The 24,843-nt window shown below is 44.8% G+C and overlaps 1 protein-coding gene across 1 annotated transcript; it reads left to right on the top strand.

Moving 5' to 3' along the window:
• The first annotated feature begins 780 nt into the window (after positions 1–780).
• On the top strand, positions 781–24,843 carry NR1D2 (nuclear receptor subfamily 1 group D member 2). Its single transcript, XM_027744897.2, has 8 exons — positions 781–1,042; positions 4,394–4,654; positions 6,577–6,665; positions 7,604–7,748; positions 9,331–9,947; positions 13,163–13,348; positions 17,175–17,385; positions 21,748–24,843. The coding sequence occupies exons 1-8, from the start codon at positions 1,027–1,029 to the stop codon at positions 21,942–21,944; spliced, it is 1,722 nt and encodes a 573-aa protein (XP_027600698.2). The 5' UTR covers positions 781–1,026; the 3' UTR covers positions 21,945–24,843.

Genomic DNA, 24,843 nt, shown 5'->3' with positions numbered 1-24,843 from the left:
TCCTCTAGGGGCGCATCCCTCTCCCGTTGCTGCGGCGCTGTGAACCAGAGACATCACTGCATGGTAGAAGATATTAGAGGCTGGAATCTCTCTGGGAGTGACAAAATCATGTCCTGGCTGTAAATAGGAGAGACTAAGATTGGAAGCAATAGCGTGATGGCCTCTCCCTATGACTGCATAGGGAGAGACTATGTCTGCAGCAGTGTGTGTGCACTGCCGAAGGAGGTCTCTCCCGGATTTTCCTTTTCCCCGGCAAAGGGAAAACATGCGGCTGAAGGGGTCTCTCCTAGATATTCCTTTTCCCCGGCAACGAGAAAACACGCGGCTGACAGGGGACGGAGTGCTGACAGTTGGAACTGGGAGCTGTCAGATGCTCGTGTCGGGATGGTAGCGAGCAGCTCGCCAGCTGCGGCAATCAGAGCGGTGGCATTTCCTGCCAGTGCTCGGCGGTGGAGCGGCTGACACACACCGCCGCCCCTCGCCGTGCCCCGCGGTGGGCGAGCGGAGCGCCGATTGCGGCGGCGGTGGTGACTCCAGCGGGGCTCCCCTGCCGCACCGCCCGGCCGGGGGAGGACACCCCCGCTCGGTGCGCTCCCCGCCGCCGCCGCAGTGCCCCCCCACTCCCGCACGCTCCCGCCGCACGTGAGCGCTGCCGCCGGCGCGGAAAGTGTGTCACTGGGTGAGGGGGGCGGCCGGGGGCGGGGCGGGGCGGCCGCCGGGGCGGGGCGTGGCCGGGGCGGGGCGGGCGGCGGTGCCGCACTCGCTCTGCGCGGCTCCCCGAGAGCGCTTTTGTTGTAAAGGGGAGGGCGCCGCGGCGGGGACGTGCACCCGCCGCTCTGACAGGCGACAGCGCGGCCGCCTCCCGCTCAACCTCCCTCCCGCCGGCTGCATGTAGGGCTGCGGCAGCGGGGACACGGAGCTGGGAGGACAACGACCGAGCGGAGCCGCGCCGCGCCGACCGGAGCCGAGGCGGGTCCGGTGGAACCCAGCGCGGCGCCGCCCGTACCCCAGCGGGAGGTGGCCGCCATGGAAGTCAGCGCGGGTAAGCGGGGGGCGGCCGCCGCGGGGGCAGTCGGCCGGGCTGCTCGGGGTGGTCCCGCAGGGCCGGGCGGGCGCGGGGGCGCGGGCGGGGTCGGTCCGGGGTGCGGTGGGGCGGGGGGAGCGCGGCGGGCGGCGGCGCTGCCCGGCCCCGGCCCCGCTGGTGGCCGGGACGGCCCCGCGCCGCCTCACATGGACCCGCCGGGCGAGCCATGTGCGCGCTGTGTTTACGTTCCGCGCGGCGCGCCCGCTCATTGGCCGCGCGGGGCGGTGACGCGCGCATTGCATAATAGCGGCGGGGCGGCGGCGCGGGGCAGCGGGCGGCGCGGACACGTGAGGCGCGCGGGCGGCCGCTGTTTTGGTGACCTACATTCGGGGCGGCGGCGGCGGCGGGGGCGCGCCGGGGACACGTGGGGCCGCGCCGCCGCTGCGGCGCCGGGCAGCCCCGCCCCCGCGGCTCCCGCGGCTCCGCCCCCGCCGCGGCGGAGCGCGGGGGGGTGGCCGGGGTCGGCGGCGCGGGGGCGGGGGGAGCGCTCGGGGTCGCGGGGGGACACGCGGTGCGGCCGTGTGCGGCGGCGGCGGCGGCACGCGGCCCGTCCCGGTGCGCGGGGGCGGCGTTGTGTAACGGGGAGGGGGCGGCCCGGGGGCAGCGCAGGGCGGGCCCGGCGCTTCCAGCCCCGGCGCCGCGTGACCGCGGCAGGGAAAAGCCGCAGCCCCGGTGCGGTGGGATGGGATGGGGCGGGAGGGCAGCTGCGGGCACGGGGACCGCGGTCCTCGCTCCCTTCTCGCGTGGTTAACGAGGGAGGTCGGCGGTGTCGGGGGTGCCTGCCGGGGAGCCCCCGCTGCCGCAGCGTCCTGGGGCCGGGTTCATCGCCCAGCCAGCGCGTCCCTGCGGCGGTACAGCTTCCCGGATGGCTGTGCAAATGAAATGCCGGCACGGCGCGGTGCCCCCGCCTCCCTTCCCAAGTAAACCCCGCCAGGTAGAGCCCGAAGGGTCCTCGTCACTCAGCCGAAGGTGCCTCCGCAGCAACGTTAGCAGCGCGGCCCCGCGTAGCCCCAAGGACTCCTTTCACCGCCCTCCATCGGGTTCTCGAGGCAAAGCCCGGGCAATTCCCAGTCCCCACGCTGCCTTCCCCGCCGAACGCCCCGGTATCCCCGTTCTGCAGAGCAGCGGCGTGCGTGTGCACGTGTACGGGCACGCACAGAGGTCACTGTGTCTGTGCTCTTTGTTCTGAGATGTCACCCTGCGCTGTGTGAGAGATTCAACTTTTGACTGCTGACCAAACAAAACCAGAGTTCATAGGGAAGTGCAGCTTCTGAAATAAAAATACGGGGAACCTAGACTGTGACGCAGGCAAGACTGCCGGGCTCTCTAGGGTGCAGGAGCAACCCAGCTATCTGGGGCTCCTCCGGCTTTCAGAAGAAGAGGGGTGAAACCATAAACACACTCATTCTGTGCTTCCGTATGACACTGGTGTTACCCCTGAGGAAAAAGAGAATCTCTTTTATGAGTAGGGTTTAAAGATAACGGGGCGCGGTGGCAGTGTGGAGAAATATGGAGTTCCCTGCAGGAGCTGTGCTGTGCTTGCGTGTCCTGGTCTGCCCCTTGCAGATAAGGATGGCGCCTGCTGAGAAACCGGGTGCCTCCCATGGACCAGGTGGACTGTGAGCTTTGACCTGGCACCTGGCAGAGGCGCGTGCAGCACCGGGGGATGGCACAGACCTTTGTCAAACAGGTGGTGTCTTAGCCTAGCATGGGTGTCTGAGGATGTCTCATTTCTCATGCTGTTGCTGAACCCGTGACTCCATTGCCAATCCTCCTTTCTCCGAAAACCTGATCCGGAATGCGTGCTGTGCCGTGTGGAGGATTTCTTAAAAAATCTGTGTGAGAACAGCGGCTGTGGCAGGGTGTAGGGGCACCAGTGTCTGGAAACGTGAGCAGTAGTCTGTGTAGTGCACGTGTCACACGGCCCCTTAGTCTGACTTCTGCTGTGAGGCAGCTCTTCCAGGAGTTCCTGGGCTGCATGCTCTGTAGGGAACCTTTTCACCAAGGGTTTCCTTAGTAGAAAAAAAGTTAAATGTTAAAGAGGAAAAGTTGCTGCAGAGATGCTAAGAGGATCATTACAGCTGATAGAAGTATTTAAAATTTGTAAGTCAGAATTTCTCCCTGCAAGCAGTGATGTGTCCAGGGTTGTATAACACCACTGCCTTTATGTGTGGAGGTGATGGCTGATGTAAAGGGCTAGAGCCCCAACCTGTAATGCCAATTCAGTTGATTGAGGACTCTACAGACACCAATGCTTTTTATCTCTAAAGGAAAGCAGTGCCTGGCCCTTTTTAAGTTTTTAGTTCTTACTGGCATGTGGAGTTCCTTGCTGCAATGTCATGGGTTGCCTGTGAAGAGACTCTACAGAGCAATAGAGGCATAAAACATAGAAGATACCGAGTCTAATTTATTTAAACAGTTGCATGGCTATGGCTGTTGAAATTTTTGTGTGAAATATCAAATGATTTTATATTGACTTTTGAAATGCTGAGTCTTGGAGACAAACTCAAATGAAGCGCAAACAATGTCTCTTGCTTACAAGCAAGAAGGAGCCTGTGAAAAGCCAGAACTGCTCCCCGGTCTGCCTGAGGACAAAAAGCTGTTTCATCTGAGGGATTCTCAAGTGCGTCAGATTGCAAGACATGGCAGGACAGAGACTGTTTGCAATAGCAGCCTAGCAGTTGGAGTTCAGCTGCTGTTAGAAACACTACAAAGGCTTGCAATCGGACAAATGGCGTTCAGTAGGCTAACCAGGCTGCAGTGCTATTTCTTTCCTTTGCCCCCTTCCCTTCTGCATCATGAGCGCCTCCCAGCCCTTCCTTTCTGTGCCTCTGGCGCATAGCCTGCATGAAGGCTTTCTCTCTGCCCTATTTCTGTTGCTAACCTAGCTTGTTTGCATTCTGGCTCCACAGCGCTCTAAGATCCTGTCTTTGCTGTGGCTCCAGATGAGCTCTGCTCAGAGGGTGCCCAGGGAAACCTCTCCTGGGCAATCCCATGCTCTCTCCCTGCTGCCCCATCCTTACAGCACCGTGGCTTGTTGCTCCATCTGTTGGTTCTGCCATTTCGTCTTGGCTTGGATCACAGAAGGCTGATAAGACAGGAGAAGGGAATGGGGCAGACTGGGAGGTCAGCCATTGAAAACGAATGGAGACAAACAGACTTCAGGGAGGGAGGGAGGAAGGGAGAGGAGTGCTCCCAGGAGCACGTAATGGCTGATCTGGTGGTGCTGGGTCACGGCATGGCTCACATGGCAGCGGTGCATGTCTGCTGGTTATGTCACTACGTGCCGCCTTTTTTTTCTTGCCTTAGGGGGTGTGATAGCTTACATCAGCTCTTCGAGCTCGGCATCTAGCCCAGCCTCATGTCACAGTGAGAGCTCAGACAGCGGTTTCCAGTCATCCTCTTCGCCTGTGCCATCTTCTCCGAACAGCTCCTCCTCAGAAAGCGGATGCAATGGCCGGAGCAGCGAAGGCTCTGATGGGGCACCGAAGAACGATCGGCTGGAGGAGACTGTTAAAACAAACCAGTCCAGTGTTGCTGGTTTGACAAAAGGCCATAATGGAGTCACAAGTATGTTTGGTGCTGGTTCCTTAAAACACCATTTCCCCCTTATATATTACAACCTCATATGTTACAACCAGGTCTTCCGTGTGGCTTGTGGTGAAGGCACATAGCAAAGCCTCCATTTTTATCTTTTGGCATTATGTGTGTGGTAATACAGCGGGTGTTGCCATACAAATGCTAATAAGATGGAGGTCCCATTGCTGCTGACTTCAGACAGTCCGTAAATACAATCCGGCTTTACTTCAAATTTTCGTGAGGACTGATCTTAGTAAAATCAAGCAATTAAAAGGAAGTAACGAAACAAAGGTAATAGTAATCAGAAATTGCCTTCAAGAGTATTTATGGAGCGGTCTTGGAAATCTGGTTTATCTGTTTTTTCATATGCTCTCCCTTGCCCCTTCACCTTTCCTTCCCCCCCAGTTTTGAGGAACAAAATAAATAAATTACCTGAACGTAATATTTACATAGCTGCAGTTGGAACAGTTATCTTTTTGATTCCAAGTCTTAATTTGTGGATGTAAAAAACAAAATACTTGTAAACTGGAACGAAAGGATAGCCTTTTAAAATGCATTTAACAATCTAACTTTACCTATTCGCTTCACACTTTTTTTGGTAATTGGAGAAGATCAACGGTAGAGAAGTATATTTGAACAGTTTTGGAAGGGTAGAAATCAAACTGAGCACTGGAATGAGTGATTCAGCAAACTCTCAGCTGGAATTTAGTCTTTTGGAGGCTCAGTTCTTTTATTGGCAGAATTGTTTTATTCTTTTGGATTGATACAAAGCTAGAATAAGTATATAGAAGTTCTACCTTAAAAGGTTTGGGTTTTTTTTTTAAGGTGTTCCTACCCTAAGTTCATCAAGAACCTTTACTTCTTTTTAAAAATTCCCTAGTAACTGGGTTTCTTGGTATCAGGGCAGAAGTTCCTGAGATGAAACCTCTGGTAAACTGTTCAAATGGATAGACAGATAGATAACACTTCTAGCTCAGTACTAGTTGTGTTAAAAAAAAAATAAAAATTGTGGTTTAGTTCTTTTTGAAAACCTTGATGTTTTAGTTCTTCTTTACAAATGAAACTCAAATGTCAAATAAGTTACTTTTCTGGTAGAATAGTGGGAGTATTTCCAGTTTTCTCTTGTATTAAGGTAACTTTGTGGTTACTGAAGTCACTAGTAAAATTCCTATTGGCTTTGGTGAAACCAGTGTTAGACCAGGACTTAGGACTTGCAATAAAATCTTTATTGACAAGCTGAAATAAAAAAGGTGGGGGAAAACTTAAAAAAATCAAACCATGAGCATATTTACAGGGCTGAGAAGGTATTTTTGAGTTCAAGTGTGCAAGCACGCTATTCTGGATATGCATTCAAATGAGTGGTCTTTACATATGTAGATGTGGCTGAGTTACTAGTCCTAAATTGTTATCAAGTAGGTAGAGTGTATGGCTTGTTTTTAATATATAATAAAGTGTCCTTTCATATTTCTGGTTTTTAAGAAAAGATGTTTATTCTCTGTCAGGGAAACTCTAGCCTTTTATAGGCTTACTTGTCCTGATGGGAAAAACAGATTGAGCCTGAACTTTAGTGGCCTAGTTAACTGAATGGTCCTTTTAAAAGTGCTTAAATGTAAGCAGACTTTCTTTTTCTACAGTTGAGTGCAGTGCTACTGTGATTGAAAGCCCATTGAATATGTGCTTTCTACCTATTCTGTTGAGTGCTTCGTGTTTGTCTTTTCCCCCCTCCTTTGCCCTAGTACCTTCTGAACTGTTCGGTTTGGTACATTGTTGGTGTCTGTTCTTCTGCTGTACTTTTTCATATGTTGAGCTGACCTGATGTGTTTTGATTTAAGTCCAGGTTTTAAAAGGTGGAAACATGTTCCTGCAGTTGTCATTGGTTTTCTATATCCTTGACTTTTTTGTTCTGATTCTAGAATTTAATGGCATGGTTCTTCTTTGCAAAGTCTGTGGAGATGTCGCTTCAGGATTTCATTATGGTGTTCATGCCTGTGAGGGCTGCAAGGTGAGCTATATTTCTGCTCACCTTTCTGCTGCTGAAGTGCTCAAGTTCTCCCCATTGGGGAAAAGGGGTGATACTGCCAAAAAAAGTCTGTGTATTTATCTGTTAAATGTGAGAAATTTCAGAAGTTGTAGGGAAAAGGCAAACCACTTAGCAATACACAGTATTTTCCAACCTCTGCAGTACTTTCTGTTCTCACCCCTTGTCCAATCCTGCCTGACCTGGAGTGCGTGGCAGAGAACAAGAACTGGAGGCAGAGGTGGTAAGGATCATGTCACGCAAGACATGTGCATGTTAATTGCATTAAGAGATAGTGGGTGTGGGTTGTCACCTGGACTGGGGCACAGAACAAAATAGCTTTGGAAAAGCAGTTCTTTACCACAGGGAAAGCCAGAACTGGGTGCTTCCATGTTCATGCATCACTAAATGTGTATTTTTCTGAATCTGTAACACTGCAAATGTTATGTTCTTTGAAGGAGTTTTATCAGCTTAAGCGTTGTGTGAAAGAACCACCTTTGAAGGTCATATGGTGCAGCAGGATGGTTTTGTTGCCAAACTGCAGAGATTGGTGTCAAAAGATCTGATTTTTGACTCCCATATTTGTACTTGATGTCAGAGGCATTTAAGAGCATCTTACAAACTGTTAGTATAGTCTTAGAGGTAATACTGGAGATACTCGGTGCTGACTGTGCGGGGAACAACTTAGTATTTTCTGTAATTAGAAATCATAACTAGTTAGCATTATATATAGATCACACACAAAGGGGAAGTAAGTCTTGAGGAGTATCAAGTTCTTTAAAATCACTTGGGGCTGATGGCTCTGAAGCAGCTGATGAGAGACAGTGAGGTTTTCTGTGCTTGCAGAGAAGTGAATCTTGGCAGAAGAATTTGACATGTGCTGTAATGATAGTTGTGGGGCTTTTTTGTTTGTTTGTTTACAGGGTTTTTTCAGAAGAAGCATTCAGCAAAACATCCAGTATAAGAAGTGCTTGAAGAATAACAACTGCTCTATAATGAGAATGAATAGGAACAGATGCCAGCAGTGTCGTTTCAAAAAATGCCTGTCTGTTGGGATGTCAAGAGATGGTACGTTCCTGTACTGAGCAGGGATCCTCTGAGAGGGAATCTGCTGCCCACTTCAAAACTGATTGCTGAAGGTCTTAATGGCAGATAATGCAGCTAGCCCTGTTCTCAAGAGCAGGTTCACTGTCTGAGAACATTTAGATCAGCTTGCCTTCTTGCTCCATGACTCTCCTGGACTGGTAATGTAATACTGCGGACAGCCGCAGAGCTGTTCTCCTGCCTGTGGAGGCTGATGCAGTGGGATATGCTGCAGTGGTCTGTTAGGGGGATGGTTGTAACAAGTGCCTCAATTTTGTGTATCCTACCTGAAGCTGAACAAGACTCATATTTTTTTTTTTCCCCTCTTTTCTTTTGTTACTGTTGCTTTTTCAATGAAAGGGAATTCTGCCCAAGCTGATAGCTTTAGAGTAATTGCTACAGAGCCTAAAGAATTAGATTTGGGTGCATAGGATGAGCATGTATCTACTCCGTTCTTTTTCTTTCTTTTTTTCTTTCTTTCTTTTCTTGGAGGAAGAGGAAAGACAAGGAGGAAATAGTAGTGTTGAGCTGTGTCTCTGACCACCTTGCTGGCTGTCCACTCCTTGTGACTTTTTAATATGTAATGCTGAAAGTGTAGTTCACTTGTCTGCTACAACTTACTGACACAAACCAGAACTCTTCCTTCTGTTTCACTTTTTAATTTTCTCTGGCTGTTTATTTCACAAGAACTAGGAATCTTGGGCTGTTAATAATTTAGTGGGTGGAGTGTTAAAACTTATTTTAAATAATTGTTCTGAGTTCTTGTCGTGCATAGGAGTTATTTCATCCCCTAGGCACTTATTTGCGCACAAGGTTGCACCTGCTTTAATGAAAGAGACTTAGTTACATTAATGATGGACTACTGCATGAACATAATTACATCAGTCGAAACTGGTTATAAGCCCTTGTGCAGCTGTGGTTGGACAGGGTGGTAGAGGCAGTTATAGATTCCCTAGGACAGGGTCAAAAGTGCTGCAGCCACAATGATGCCCGTCCCCTTGCCAGCAGAAAATGTCCTTGTCAAGGCAAAGTTATCAAGGAAATTTGCCAAGGTAAGCTTTGTTCAGCATTGATTCTATTGTTTTGACAAGTTATATAATTAGTCCTTGAGGACCTGTCTTGTAGGACTTCTATTCAAATATGATATGGACTGTGTTTACATTCAGCTAATTGTCAGCTCACAAAGTTGTGCTGATTTAATAGATCCAATCTTAAACTTAAAGCCCAACACTTCGTCAATTAACACAACTGCATGTATGCTCCATAGCCAGGTTTGAGGCAAAAGGGGACAAGGCTTTAGAGACTCTGTGCTTTAGAGCTGCCTTCTGTTTGTATGCAAACAACAGCATGCATTTCATACCTCACACCAGTCCTGTGCACTGGAAACTCCTTGACTTCACTGGAATATCCCTGCTGTAGTATTGGTGAGAGCAGTTAAAACCTTTCCTTAAAAGGCAAGATTTTTGGTTGGGGTGTGTGTTTTGTGTGTGTGTGTGTGCCAACACTTTCAGGATTGATTTTTTTTTTTTTTCCCTTCCCACCACTTTCTGTTTCTCCACCTTGGTAGCTGTTCGATTTGGCCGTATTCCCAAACGTGAAAAACAGAGGATGCTGATTGAAATGCAGAGTGCCATGAAGTCCATGATGAACAGTCAGTTCAGTGGCCACTTACCCAACGAAGCATTAACAGAACATCAAGACCAAGCACCTCAAGAAGACCTTTCTTCCAAGCCCAAACAAGAGCGGGATACCATCAAAAGCCCTTCTCCCCCTCCTACTGCTGACATGGCTAAGGAAGAAGTGATCGGGATGGTCACTAGAGCCCACAAAGACACTTTCATGTACAACCAGGAACAGTCCCAAAACCCTGCAGAGATGATGCAGCCCCAGAGTGGGGAGAGAGTGTCGAAGAACACCGAGCAGTACATCTTGAGCAGTGAGCACTGTGTTGGAGGCCTCAGTGGCCCTCAGTACCCTGAAAGGGAGCAGCACCTTGGTGGACAGTACAAAGGGAGAAGCACAATGCATTATCCAAGTGGGCATGCCATGTGCTTCACAAATGGCCACTGCATGAACTTCACCAGCGGTTATACTCAGCGAATGTGTGATAGGATCCCAGAAGATGGCTTTTCTCCAAACAAGAATACCACTTACTCCTGTAGCACTGGAGGAAGAATGCATCTGGTATATTAATATTAATTGCTTCATTTGACTTAGTGAAAGGCTTAGTGGTGGGTGTGATACAGCTGTGTCTTAGTAGTCAATGGAGCTGCACACAGTTGACAAAACTTCTGAAACTTAAAATATTGACATAAACTTGATAGCGCACATTGTCGCAAAGGAGGTAGTAGCTCAAGTTGTGTGGAGAATTTGAAATCATACAAGTGATGGGGTTTCTTGGCTCATTTTTTAGCTAACTGAAAGTAGGTGAACATCAAAGAGCATTGGTTGAAAAAAAATCAGGTTTTTTTGAAGTGATTTGACTTTGAAAAGAAAACAACACTTTATAAATGCCCCTTTTCACTCAATCCTTTTGAAGACTTTAAAATAATCTACACAGTCAGATGTACTGTATTTTCATTAAATGTATTCAGAGCAAATTTCTGGGGTGAGACCCCAGGGCGAGGATTTCAAGCCAGCGTACACGCTTAGCTAGTGTGTTCTAAAGTCTCTCTTGCTGGGTAGGCTGTTTTTTTGATGTTGGGGTTTTTTTGTTTGTTTTGTTTTAATGGGGTGCACAGGCTATGCATCCTTTTCACCCTAGAACATCTTCAGATAGGAACAGAGGCAGGAGGAAGATGTGCAGCTAAACCACTTGAGAGAAGTTCAGGGTCTTTTCTGTAGGTCTTTTCTTGAGGACCTTAGATGGCTTTACTAGAGCATTTTTTTTCACTGAATTCTTAACAAGGATGTTTCCTGGTTTTTTGCATATGGTTGTCGGGTTTTTTGATTGTTTGGTTTTTTTTTTTTTGGTCTTTCCTTAACAGATCCCTCTCATTTGCCTTGCACCTGCTGTTTCTCTGCTATTCAAGCAACCAGTTCTGTAAGCCCCTTAAAATAGATTGTCCTTCTCTTTATCACTGCAACCGCCTGGGATGAGAGAACATAACATCCTCGTTCTCATCCTGCACTCCTGTTGTGAAGTGCGAGACCCTGACCTTTCTGAAGTACTTGAGCTGCTGGTGGTTTTCTTTCTCCTAGTTTATAAAGATCCTTCTTAGGTTCTTGAAGACCCCTGAAAGTTTCCACAGTGAAAGTGTTTATTTGTTGATTTTGCTGTATTTTCATGACGGTTTTTCTGTTGGGGCTTTTTGTGTGTGTGTGGTTTTTTTTTTTCCCTTTTTTGGGTACTGCATATATAGACTATGCCATCCCTAGGAGGGTCTGACCTTAATTGCAGACTCTGGGCACTACACCATGGCAAATAATAATAATTGCCAACGTTTCTTCCTTGCAGGGAAAGTATGTGGTGTCACTACGATGGCATTCTTGGCACTCCTGAGAAGCAGAGGTTAAACCCATCAGTATGGGCGGGCAGGGAGTGGTGCTGCCTTGCAGAGGCTCAACCAGTCAGTTTGACCTGTGCATGGCAGCTGCAGGGAGGCTTTACACAGCCAACGATGAGGAAACAAAACTGAATCCAACAGAGCACTGCAGCTCCCCCTCCCTGCCCCAAGTCTCTGACATGAATAAGGGTTTTGCCTGAGAACTCAGTGAGATCAGGATCCAACCAAAATGAGTCAGTAGCAATAAGGGCATGTAATTAGGCTCTGAACGAGTATGGAGACAGATGTTCAGGGGTTTGACATTTTTTACTCAATACCCCTGTAAGCAGAAAAGCAGAACATGTCGTTTCTGAAGATGTTCTTCTAAAGAGAGCTGGTGACTGTACATCTGACAACTGCTTCCATAGGAAGCCTGTCAGAGTTCAAGGAGCACCTGGCGACACTCTTAGTCATATGGCTTAGTTTTAGGTAGTTCTGCAAGGAGCAGAGAGTTGGACTCTGTCTTCATGAGTCTCTTCTAACCTGAGATACTCTATGACTCTTGGGCACAGGTCTGTCAAGGCAGTGTAAACACAATGCACAGGGTGGAGAAGTGGTAGTTTCCCTTTGGGACTGAGTGCCTGTGGGTTAAGCTAAACGATCGTAGGATTAGAAGTTAAGGTGATTTTTGTGTCCAATGAGGAGCAGGAGATTCGTTATTTTCAGAGAGTACTGTATTTTTAACAAGATCTATGTGGACCACTGCAGTATTACAAACAGAGCAGTGATTAGCATCTGCCATCCTTCTGTTTGTATGCCTAGGCCTTTCCTTTTGCCAAAATATTATATTCTTGTAGTCTTAGAACCTTCCACACAAAGATTTGCTAGGCAATTACCATATTCAAGATGCCCTGCCAAAACAGCACAGCTCTGAGGAATTGTTAATCTATCTCACAGTTTTTCCTTTGTTTTGCTGACATTATGTAGGATTACGTACACCATTTAGGATGCTTGTGAGGAATACTTAAAAGGAATTCTCATCCTTGATGATGACAGGTGAAATGAATATTAAAAGGTTTAAACTTCATTAAAATATGTGAATTTTAGAAAGCAGAACTGAAAATATCTCAGAGCTTCCGGTTGGGTCTTGCAGAGGGAATTTATTGGCAATCAGCCTCGACTGATATGTCTGATCTCATTGTAATGGATTCAGACTTTCCTACTAAAAAATTGCTGTATATTTGTATAAAAGAAAGAGCATTTTCTCGTCCTGTGGCTGAGAAAAATTGGAAAACCAGTTCCTTGGTCATCCTCCTTCAGTGATACAAGTAAAAGAAAACTTGTAAAGGAAGATTATCCTTGTAATGAGGGTGTAAACCTGTGACTCAGGAAACCAAGGCTCGCTTTCTTGCTCTAGTGTTGACACCTTTGTCATCTTGACTGAAGCACTTCAGTTGCCTGCAAAACAAGACAGATAGGAGAATGAATGTAGTCATGACTGTGAGATTGCAATCAATTGATTTTGAAATCATGATTAACTGTGAAATTACAGGGATAACACAAATAAGAGAAATCCAGCTGTCAGACATCAGTTGAGATCAGGGACGAATCCCATAACATTGGTTCAGTCAGATCTTTTGCAGTAAACACTGTTGTAGTTTCCATAGTCAGCAAATTTATGAACAACTTGCTGACAATCCACCATGGATTTTTTTTTGTTGGTTGGTTGGTTGTTTTAAAGGAAGGGGGAGAAATCTAGTTGCTTTGGGAGATGACTGAGAAATACTGATCTTTTTTTCTCTATATGTCATTATCACTAAGTTTTGTAGAAGAATAAAATTGTTTCTTCCAAGTATTTGTCAGGATTCGGAGTGATATCTTTAACAGTTGTTTTCTATGTTTTGTAAACATCAGGTCTGCCCAATGAGTAAGACTCCCCATGTGGACCCAAATAAATCTGGCCATGAAGTCTGGGAAGAGTTTTCCCTGAGTTTTACCCCTGCAGTGAAGGAAGTGGTGGAGTTTGCCAAGCGCATCCCAGGATTCCGAGATCTCTCCCAGCATGACCAGGTCAATCTTCTGAAAGCTGGGACCTTTGAGGTGAGACCACTGTGTGTATATTGTGAATCTGACAAGCTCTGCATCGGTCTGACCCTGTAAGAACAAAACCAAATAGAACTGGGTTACATCAGGTGAAACCAGCATGTTCATGAGTGGTAGCTCTGAGCTTTCCTCAAGGTGGTGTCGAAAGGATCTGTTATGTCAGATCTTGGTGAACTGTCCCTCTTCCAACTAGCTCAAAACTGCTCAGCCCTTCTACCCATTCTTCTTCCCTGGACATTAATAAATGGGTAATTAGGGTTTTTTTGATTTTGTATAGCAGTGGTTACACTGATAGCTACCTTTGCTTACTCTGAAGAACTGTACTGCATCCAGAAGGGTGGATAGTTTAGAAAGCTGTCTGTCGACTTACAAGTTTTGTTGAGAAATGTGTTTAACGCTCTCTGTGTCTTTCCTTGTGCCGCTCTGCTTCCTGCCAAAGCCAGAGTATCTATCCTGACCAGTCACCACTAGCCTTTGGTGGCAGCTGGAGTGTCTGAAGCTTCCATGTCTAATGCAGTAACAGTAGTAACGAGCTGTACTGCTGCAACTCTGGAGGTGCTGTGTGCCAGCTGCAGCCTGACTTACTCTGGACTAATCCCTCTAGGTCCTCGCGGTTAATTTCATCCACTTGTGGTCATGACGTATATGTGCATTAGTGGTGTTAATTTGGAAATGATACCACAGAGCTTGGTGCTGTTTTATAATTAGTGACCTTCACAAGATGACCTTTACTTAAGGCTTTAGTTGTTCTTCCAGACCCTTGAGTCTGTTGGAGATCATACACATTTTATAAATATTCAAATGTGAAATTTGAATTCAAATGTGCAATTTGAATATAGAGGGCCAGAGGAGCTGATGTTACTGTGCTTTCCTGGAGAGGGTAGAGTTAGTGATGTCTTTGCACTTGTTTACTTGATTTATTCTTTCAAAGAGGTGTGCTTGATTTTGGTTTTACCCAAACTGATGACATTTCTTGTGTAGTGTGTTGGGCATTTACACGGCCCAGTTCTAAGGTGGATAATTGTTGGGTTGGAAGGTACAAGTTATACTGGAAGACTTGATGCCTGGAGTGTGTCAGTTTCTTTGTTGCTTTCATTTTGCTGTCCTGTATTTTTTCTGTTGTATGTATTCTTGACCTTTTAATATTCATCTACAACTCCTGCGGCATAGAGGCTGTATTTTCACTCCTTCAGCTACAGTCTCTTACATGGCTGTTCACATTACACAGAAATGTTAGTTTCTTCCTCTGCTGTCCAGTACCCTCAAGGAGGGTGGAAAATTGGGCTTGGACTGTTCCTATAAAGTGAAGCCAAATCTTTCTGTTTTGCAAGTAAAATGTTTTGTCTTGGCCTCTCTTCACCTCGAGCTTTTCTCAGGCTTCATTCGTATGCTTTTTTTGCCAGTTACAAGCACTGCTGATAAGAAGGTTTCTATATCCAGGGGAATTTATAATAATGTATGGCTGCATGCTTGTCACTTTTCACTTATTTATAAGAAACATTAATGATTTCTGTTAGTGAGCTAGTACTTGTAGTTAAAGGCCTATGTGGCCTCTTAGCAACAGAAAACAAAAAAAGTGATGCTGAAGAGCAGTGGGGAAAAAAACCACAACAGGATTAATGAATCCATTGCAATAGAGGCAAAAAAGCATCTTGAAAGCCTGGTGCATACAAGGTCATTTCTGTTTTGTGGGTAACTGAACTGGGATGTTCCAATGTGTGCATGTTAATAGAAGAACCTGAGTAAAAATGCTGCCTCCAAGCCTGGTGTGGTTGGCTTGGCACTGTGCTTCTTAGCAGCCCGTATTCAAGGAGCTGTTCATTTTAGGGTAAGAAGACACATGGAGACAATGTTGGTGCAGAAGCTGCATAGCTATATATATTCACACACGTGTAAGCTAAAAAGGTTTTTAGAACTGGGAGTACTGGGGAGCTCAGTGTGTTGTGGTGGCATTTGCATGGCTTCTATGACAGCCAGCTCAGAAAAAGCAGTGAGTGTAAAATAAGGAACTTGACTGGTTTTCAGTGGGCCCTTCCCCACCTTCCCTCCAAATGTAGTTGATGGTAGAGCTAGCAAGTCACTACTCAAATAGATCCATTTGAGTAGTGACTCAGCTTCTTGGCAGACTCACAAACCTGGTCATTTAACTACAGGTGGTAGGGAAGTGAGCAAGCAACCTTCAGGTGTGGAGGTTTTTATGTGCTTATGTTGCTGTGATTGAGTGATAGGATTGATCAGGTATATCCTAAGCATGCACAAATAGGAGTCTGGCTTGAAGTGAAATGGAATTAATCAATCCTGTGCTATGCCACAGTCAATTCTTCCTTAGGTTAGAATGGTGACATTGAAATCTATAGGTGAGCTCTTTGCCTTAGTATAAGTCAACACAACTTTATGAGCTTCAGTTTTGAATACTAGTGTTAATACTGGCTGTTCATTATTTAAAGTTTGTTTCTAAAGCCCAGTTCTGTAGGGAGAGTACTGTTTTGAACTGAAAGGTTTTTGAATACCTGGTGGGTCTGTGCTAATGCACAAGTTCAGCTTTGTCTGTCTGCCCTTTGTCTTTCTTTGTTGTATTCTGAGGGCTTCTGCATCTAGGTTTCTGCACTCTGTAGTTAATGTCAGCACAGGACATAGAGCTTAGCTGACAAAAGTGAATAGTGCATAGTGCTCATGTGTCCATCAAGGTTGCTGCATGTCATTTGGCCGTTAAAATTTAGGTGCAGGTCATGGGATGTGCATGAATGGTATTTGAATTCTCAAACATTTTCATTTGGTTTGAACATTCCTGTTTTTAAGCTTGTCAAAGACACTAGGCTTTGAAACCCTGGTTCTCCTCTCACCTGTAGTAAACATTTAAATTAATGCAGTTATGTAGGTTAAGTGAGAAGAGACAGCTGTCACACCAGGAGATTACAGTGAGTCTGAAGTTTTAACCAATGCCAGTTGGTTCATTTTCTCCAAATAAAAAGGCTGTTCTGTGTAACTTAAATCTTGAAAATGTAAATAAGGTTGTTGAACATGAGCAAACGGAACTTTACAAGCCATTCCAGAGGGAAACTTTTCACAGTACGACTGACAAACCACAGGAGAAATTTCAGCCCAGAGGGGTAAGTTTAGCTCACATCAGCTGCTCCAGCCCTGGTGCTTGTAGCAAAGGGGTATTCCCAGCTGCTACAGACCAGGTGCCATCTCAAGCTGTGCTTCCCTAGCCTTTCAAAAGCTGAAAGCCACACATGTGGCTCCTTTCTACCAGAGCTCATTAGCATTCCTGTGGGTACAGTGATGCGGCATGGTACTTTCCCAAAGAATGCCTAGGGGGCCTGATCATGAGGTGGTGAAAATCAGCATTATTTCTGTATAGCTACTCCAATTTGTGCCAAGTGAGAATCTGGTTCGGTACCTTCATTTTGCTCCTCATAAGTGTGGCCAAAAAAATGTTTCTTTTAACGCTCTGTATGCCTTTGGCTGTTGAGTAGCTTAAGCAAGTTGTCCTACTGGCATATTTATGAATGACATGGTCCGTGTGGCTCAGACTGTCTGAGGTTTAAATTTTAATTTTCCTCCCTTTCATGTGCTGTATCCCCTCCCCTGCATCCACTCGCTAATTTTGCCACTTGTTTGTTTCTCTTAGATTACTGGGCCAGAGCTTGCACTGTGTTTTACAGCTCAACAGCATGCTGACAGTTTCTGTATAGAATGCTTGTAGAACAGTTAATGAGACAGTTTGAATGATGTTAAAAGGTTTAGTATTTTTCTTTGGCTTTTCTAGAAATGCACTTGCATTTATCTGGTTTTGTTGGTGTTTTCTTTCTTTCACCAGGTTTTAATGGTACGATTTGCATCTTTGTTTGATGCAAAGGAACGTACAGTCACCTTCCTGAGTGGAAAGAAGTACAGTGTGGATGACTTGCATTCAATGGGAGCTGGTGATCTGCTCAACTCAATGTTTGAATTTAGTGAGAAATTAAATGCCCTGCAACTTAGCGATGAGGAAATGAGTTTGTTTACAGCGGTTGTCCTGGTATCTGCTGGTAAGGAGAGAAAGTTAACTTGCATCTTTGTCAAGATTTGAATGTGGCTCTCTATTGAAAGTTTTCTGTAAAAGGTATAGCCTGTTATTTCATGTCGAAGTGCAGTTGAGTAGGTTTTAAGCTATTAGCAGCTTGTAATCTACTTTCTACATACCTAGTCTTTCTAATATTGCCTTTTGAAAAAATGTGACAATGGGGTTACGTTTTCCTGCTGCTTTCTATAGAATGCAAAACCACATCTCATAACTGCCCTGTGGCCATTTAGGTGGTATTTGTCTGACTCCTCTAAGCTTCACAGGACAGCATCGCCGAAATTACTCCTGACTTGCACAGCATAAGTCTTTAGATAAGGTGGTATTTTTACTTCCAAGTATTGTCATTTAAGTTTACTGTGTATTTTACTTAAGTCTAAATCCAGCAGTTTGATCTCTGCCTATGTCAGCAAGAAAGCCCTGTCATCTGCATCATGACCTCTTACCGCTAAAGGCCTGCCAATTCACTGACATCTTCACCGGCCTCCTATCTTGTTTCAGTCGCTGGATATACAGAACGCTCTGGCCCAGATTCAAAGAAGGATTAAGCACCTACTTCTGTAGTATTATCTCAAGCCTCAAATTAGGCACATTAGCTCTGCGTATAATGCCTGGAATACAAGATGCAGAATCCCTGCTTGCAGTTTAAGAAGCTTTCTAGAGGTAGGTAGCAGGAGTGCTCCTAGGGCCTATTTAGACAGCAAGCCAGCAGTTGGGGAGCACTCAAGTCCTTGAAAAAGTGAACCTCTTTCACATGAGTGATTCAGACCCATGTCTTTCTTATCAGGCAGGGGCACCCCAGGCATGGTGCTGTAGGCACTTGAAGCCTCTGTAAACAAGGTAGGACAGTTCAGTCTAAGAGCTTTGTGCGTGGCTGAACTGAAATGTTACAGCACAGGAGGGGGCAGCTGTTGCCTCTTCAGTCTCTAAGCCATGATGATGAGCGAAGGGTGGCACAGAGCTTGAAGAGCCAGAACAAATGTCAGTGTGAAGGAGGCGTGGGACTATAATCTGTTAGTGAAAATGTTCAGGTAGCAGAGAGAAACCTGGAGTATTAGTTACTATTCCAGACTCTACAAATTTTATCCTTTTTTGACAAGAACTGGAGGCAACCTTTAAAATAAGGACTTTTCCCTTCTTGTGCAATGTAACTAGGCTTACAGCCGCTCTTCTTACTTGCTCAGCTACTGGGTCCCGGAATATCACAATCTCTGTGCCAACTGTTTTTAATGTAAATGGCTGTATTTGTTCTGTTAAATGTTCTTTTAGCACAGAGTCGGGTCCCCTAGCCTTTTAAGCAGTACTCTGATTGCTGGCTCCCAGTAGGGATTAGCTTATGGATGATATGTAACGTACAGCATGTAATGTCAGAGCTGTGCAACAGGTATTCAGGCTTCTTGCACAGATGCTGAGGATTTTTCAGATCATTTTTTTTAGGACATTATTGCTATGTATCTTAGCTGCCTTGTGATCTGCAGTCTAATCACAGCCTTCCTGGACATCTTCACTAAACACTTCTAGGGTTTTATAAAGTACAACTTCATTAGTCGATGTTGGAGCTGTATTCCAGACACAACAGTAACCTTGATGTTTACTGTGAGGTCAGAAATCTCAGGTGAACTTTACTTTGTAGCTTGTGACTGGATTGAAATGCTGCAGTCATTCCTTTGTGCAAGTAAGTGAGTAAACTTCATGCTCAAGCAGGTACCAAAGAAGAACAGAAGTGCCCCCAACAGAGCTCCTGGGGAAGATACTCTCAGTGTGAGTGTTTACCAGGAGGAGAAGGCGCCTGTAGAACTGAAGGATTGTGGGCATCTGTTGATTAAACAGATCTTGAAAGACAAATCCCCTGCACCCCACTCCTCAAGGAGGGATGTAACACAAAGAGTCATTTCCCGTAAGGGGAGGTAGAGCACAGTTAGAGATGGAGGAAGAATTGAAGAACGGGATCGGAGAGAATGACATGGAGATACAGGCAAAGGCAAAATATGCCATAAATGTAAGAAGAGCTGAAGGTGGAAGAAAAAGGCCATTAAGACTTCTTCATTTCAGAATAAAAGTTATTTAAGAGGAGATTGAAAAGGAAGAGAGCAGTCAAGATTTATATCAGTTCCAAAAGCAAACAGGAGTGTGACTGTTGAATACTGATTAGGTGATCCAGAATACAAAGTAGCATGGTGCACAACTTAAAAATCTTCTTAAAAGACTTTCAGTTGCTTAAAATTAAGAAAAAACCCAAAACCACCAATGGAAAAAAAGAAGTAAGTCTCTAAGTAGTGCTACTGGGGAGAATACCTGTCAGAAACATTTCCACATAACACTGGATGAATAACCACTCTTACGAGGGATATTTAGAATATGCAGAAGAAGCAGGGACAGTAGCAAGGACTGCGTGTAACTCTGTACATCCTCTTGTTTTCACGTCCTGTGGAAAAAAAAGAAAAGGCAGGGTCCTGTTTGGGTGGTGCTAAGGAATTACTTTGGTACCATTCTAAAACTGACAGAATGCTTCACCTCTGGCTTCAGTGAGCTGGATGTAGTGAAGAGGGAGGGGAGATAGCAAGGTGGATCATGGGCAATGAAGAAGGAAAAAGCAAGGTAGAAGCGAAGCTGAAAGAATGTGGTTCATGCGGGTCTAGAGACTAGATAAAACCTTAACTAAGGGTGATGCACTGTGGTAGAAGAATATAAAATACACACCCTCTCCTATTCTCTCTTACTGGAGTGGTACTAACAAACTCTTCTGCTGGCCACTGGGAGCAACTGGAAGAAGTCTGACAGGGAGAAGAAAGACTTGGACTAATTGAAGGAGAGGAGACTACATTAACTTGCCTGAGGCAGCCAGGAAAGGTTGGACTGCATTCTTCCACCTTCAGAAGCAAGGCAGTACCATTGTCACTGTACAGAGCTCTTGAGAAACTCCATCGGACACATTCTGTGCAAATGTTGTCATACCTGCTTGGAATAGAGCAACCTTTTGTAGAGCACAGGGCAAGCAGAAATAATTGTTTAATCAATAAAGGCAGAGAGACGTCTCTTCACTCATGTTACCTTGAACAGCAGCTATCAAACCTAACAGACAGTCTTCACAGAGTGGAATTGTTTGGTAGTAATCAGAGCTCCTAATTGTTACAGTAGAAGATTCTAGAACAGTTTTCCTAAGGGAACAAAACACATTAACTGCTTCAAGATGCATCCTTAAGTGGATTATGTAATAATTTTTCCCATAGCAGTTGGGAAGTGTACTGAATAGTCCAGGAGGACTTCCTAGGCTCTGTTCACCGGAGCGGTCTGATTGGATTGACACTGACAGCATAAGGAAGGGATTCCCACTCTGACTGTACGATCTGACTCAGTGTTACTCCAGAAAGCTGTTGTCATTCCATGTCCCAGTTCTGCAAAGTGCTTAAGTACATGTACACATCAAAGCACATTTCTGTTCCTGTCCGTCACGTGGGTATGTACATGCCCTACTGAATTTACATAGCATTTAAGAAAAGAGGCTACAGCTTGGAAAAAAACAGCTGCTGTTCATGGTTATTAGGTGAGATGTTTTACTTAAAAATTCATCCTTTTAAGCTGCTTACTTAGGTTCCACCTAAGGATACCAGGTGTGTTCTTAAATACAGCTCTCTTGAAAGAGATGCTTCAGGCGTGGGGTGAGTGCAGTATGTGAAAGCATAATATTTATCTTGATGTTGACATTCTTCTTTTCCTCAGTTGGGAGTTTTTGGGTGCCTCATGTTTCAATTTGTAAGTGCTTCAGAACGTGCTTGGAAATAGTGCCCACTTGTATCAAGGCTTGTACTCCCTTTGCCCCTGAGGATCCCAAAGTGCAGATATGAGTGTGGCTTGTCCCGAGTGGGAATTTCCTCCTCAAACCTCCAATTTAAGTTTAGGATTCTCTGTCCAGCTTTGAGAAATGTTTGAAATTTTTACTTTCATGTGCCCTGTCTCTCTCCTTATGTTGAAAGTTGTGATTCAGCAACATATTTAAGCGTGTGCTTCAGTCTGTCCTTTTCTGGACATATGGCTATGGGATTACAGAAGTGGTGATTGAATGCTGCCAGTTTGGCATGAGCTTCCTTAACTTGCAAAGATAATGCTAAATAATGTTTGAAAGACTTTTCAGTATATGGATTTGAAACTTCTGGCTTAAATATCTAATTTTTCTTGTGCTTGTTAATTGCTGAGTGATTCTTGCAATGCCTTTATGTTGCGAACTACATCTGTTCAGTCTTTTTTTTGTTTCTTTGTTTTTTACCCCCACCCTCCTGTTTTTTAATTTCTCTCTCTCCCTCTCTCCTCCTCACCCTGCCCTTCTGTATAGATCGCTCCGGAATAGAAAATGTCAATTCTGTGGAGGCACTTCAGGAAACACTAATCCGTGCATTAAGGACCTTAATTATGAAAAATCACCCTAACGAAGCGTCTATTTTCACAAAACTTCTTTTGAAATTACCCGACTTGCGTTCCTTAAACAACATGCACTCTGAAGAACTCTTGGCCTTTAAAGTTCACCCATAGGCCTTTAGGTCTCAATTTGTACTTGGACTTGCCTCGTGTTAAACTGTTTTGTGCTAAAATATGTATTTATACAGTTGTACCACTTGTTGGAGAGAGTTCACAGACTGTGAACAGTTGATAGCTGTCCCATAACCATGCAATAAAGCTTTGGCAGGTGCTTTCAGCTAACGACGGCACAGCATTCGGAGTCCTCCAAGGCATCCAGACCCAGCTGTGCCACACTTCTGCAGAAGAGGTTGCAATGAGCCCGCGTAAATATGGACTGTTCTTTCATTTAGAAAAAAAGAACCACCACTGCCCTCTCACATAAACTGAACGCAAAATAACTATGTGCATACGGAGCATGGAATGGGGTGGGAGCAATCCAGTGCTAATAGGAAAAAGGAAGAGCTGATTTAATTGGTCTTTCACTTATCTAATAGATGTATGTCTGTGTCTCTTGATAACTCACTCATGGTTTCACTGCTGTTATTCCATTAAATGCAATGGAATGATTTCAGCCTGCACCAACTCTTCACCGAGCGTGTGTTCATGCCATGTGTATATAATATAAATAGTTAAGTAGTGAGTGTTTATGGCTATATAAAGTACAGAGTTGTGTGTATATATGTGTATGTATATAAATAGTTCTATACATAAAGTATACATATAATTTCTTCACAATATTTTAAACTGTGAAGGAATTTAAACTTAAAACAGAAGGTGATCTATGGAAAGAACCAAATAGATGCACTTTGCATATTGCTGAACTAATTATCTGAGCATTTTTTAGAAAACATCGAATTTGCATTAATATGCTGTGTTTGTTAATTTAAAAAAAAAAAAAAACAACCAAGAGTGGCACTAAAGAGTCAGAGTCGGATTCAACTTCCAAAAGGGGCTTGTAGAGAATCTCAAGTGGAGATGGTTGGTTGCGGCACTAATGAGATTGATTGTCCATTGCCACTGAGGTTCTTGCGTTCTGATAAAGGTTAAAGAAGCACTAGATGCTCTTCAAAAACTTCAGCACAGCCAGAAAGAAATTATCAGATGAATTAACAGCATGTATCAGAGAAAAAAAAATGGGAAAAATGTATCCATGGTTGCGTTTGGGTGTATGTGTGTTCTGTGACCGTTTATTTCTTGCAATACATCATTTTGCTGCTTCATTGCTAAATGAGAATTGAAAAAAAAAGTGAGATTTCCCCATGTCTTTTCACCATTTGGGCTTTGTGGTTCTCATGCTTGTTCTTCTGGAGCTCTCTATTGGTGCGTGTGCATGTGAGTGTGTGTGATGTGCACAGAAGGTGCACTGGATGGTCTGTATTTTTTTTCTTAAAAAAACACCACAAAAATCAACCAAACAAATGGGACTTTTTTTTTGTTGTTTATGCCAGTAGCAAATTACAAAGCAGATTCTCAAGGCTTAAGATTCTGCTGCTTTTCCATCTAGGAAAGTGGCTCTCTGTGGTTTTTTTTTTTTTTTTTTCATTTGTAGCAAGACCTGGCACCAGAAAAGAGAGATTAAAAGAAGTCAAAGCAGTTGTGTTAATTAGTTATGTTTCTGTTTTGCTAATGTGGGAAGCAGATGCAGCATCACCCTTGTGTTTAGTTAACTTGCCTTAGAGGTAGCTCTCTGGGTCTGTAGTGTTTGGTAACACTACTCTGGAGGGAGGGACCTCTCCGTGTGTTACTGCATCGAGATGTACGTGGTCGACGCCAGGACCCAGAAAGCCACGAGGCTGCGGAAGCTCCTCTTTGCACCACAGTGGGTTGATGGGAGCCCTCATGCCTGCAGTAGAGCTGGAGCAGGAGCAGACCTCTGCCTGTCCCTGAGCATCAGGAGCTGGGATGGATAGAGGGGTGGCTTGCACTCTGCTGTGCTCAGCTTGTCTTTGGGCTGGAGATTCCCCCTCAGAAGGGAGTAAGGGGGTGAGAGCAGGAAGAGGGCAGGTGCTTGAGTAAGAGGTGGGCAAAATTCAGCTATAGCCTTGACTAAGGAACAGAAGATCCCACCCTTTCCCTTCCTCTGCAGCTGCTGCAGGGAGAGCTGTCCTGCTTCAAACTGCTTTAACCACTGGATAATGGCCCCTTAATACATACAGTTTTGCTACCCAAATGTACTACTGGGGCATGTTGTCCTAATTTCTGTTAACAGTCTGCATCCTACCAGTATTATTTGTTTGAGAGCTTCACTGAATTATGCATTGAACCATTCAGACTTTAGAAAGGACACAGTCACATGTTTTATATTATTTAGGAGCTGAAATTACTTCTTTGTAGATCCCGTTTCACACATGGAAAGTACAGTTAACCCTTGGTTGTTTTGGGAGGGAAGGAGGCTTCATACAGAGATTGCCACCCTACAACTATGTTTTGTTGTGTTTTGTTTTATTTTTTTTTTCTTCTTAAAACTGTATTATTAAGCCTTTAGGAATGTATAACCAGGACTGAGTAATTACTGCTTATTAAATTTTTTAGTTAGATTGACCATGTATGCCTATAGGTAGATATTCTAACTTGTGCAATTTCATTGAAAATAATCTTCCTGTACATAATGGAAAAACTCACATAACAGAAAAAAAAAGCCCCAAACAGATTGACTGAACAAAAAGCTGATTAAAGAATGGTTCAAAAGTGACCCATGTGTTACAAACACAAGCTGGACTCTTAGAAGAAAATCTAAACTTATTGTGTTAGCTGTGTATTGTGAGCTCTTCTTTTACTGTGTCACTGGTTATACACTTGTTAAATGCTGAGATAATAGACTTCATGCCAGGCATTTGAGTACTGTAGATTGGGTCATTGCTGAAAGATTAATGTACTGTATGACTTAAATGAAATTTTTATTCTCGATTTTATTCTTGATTTTGTTCTTGTTTTAAAAGATTAAATATGGGCATTATGTCAGCAAGCTAAA

The sequence above is a fragment of the Pipra filicauda genome, unplaced genomic scaffold (assembly GCF_003945595.2).
Source record: "Pipra filicauda isolate LSUMZ 115617 unplaced genomic scaffold, ASM394559v2 scaffold84_size4826128_pilon, whole genome shotgun sequence".
In the NCBI taxonomy this organism is placed as follows: domain Eukaryota; kingdom Metazoa; phylum Chordata; class Aves; order Passeriformes; family Pipridae; genus Pipra; species Pipra filicauda.
The sequence above is the reverse complement of the archived record's forward strand: the minus strand, read 5'-3'. Positions and strand labels throughout refer to the sequence as shown.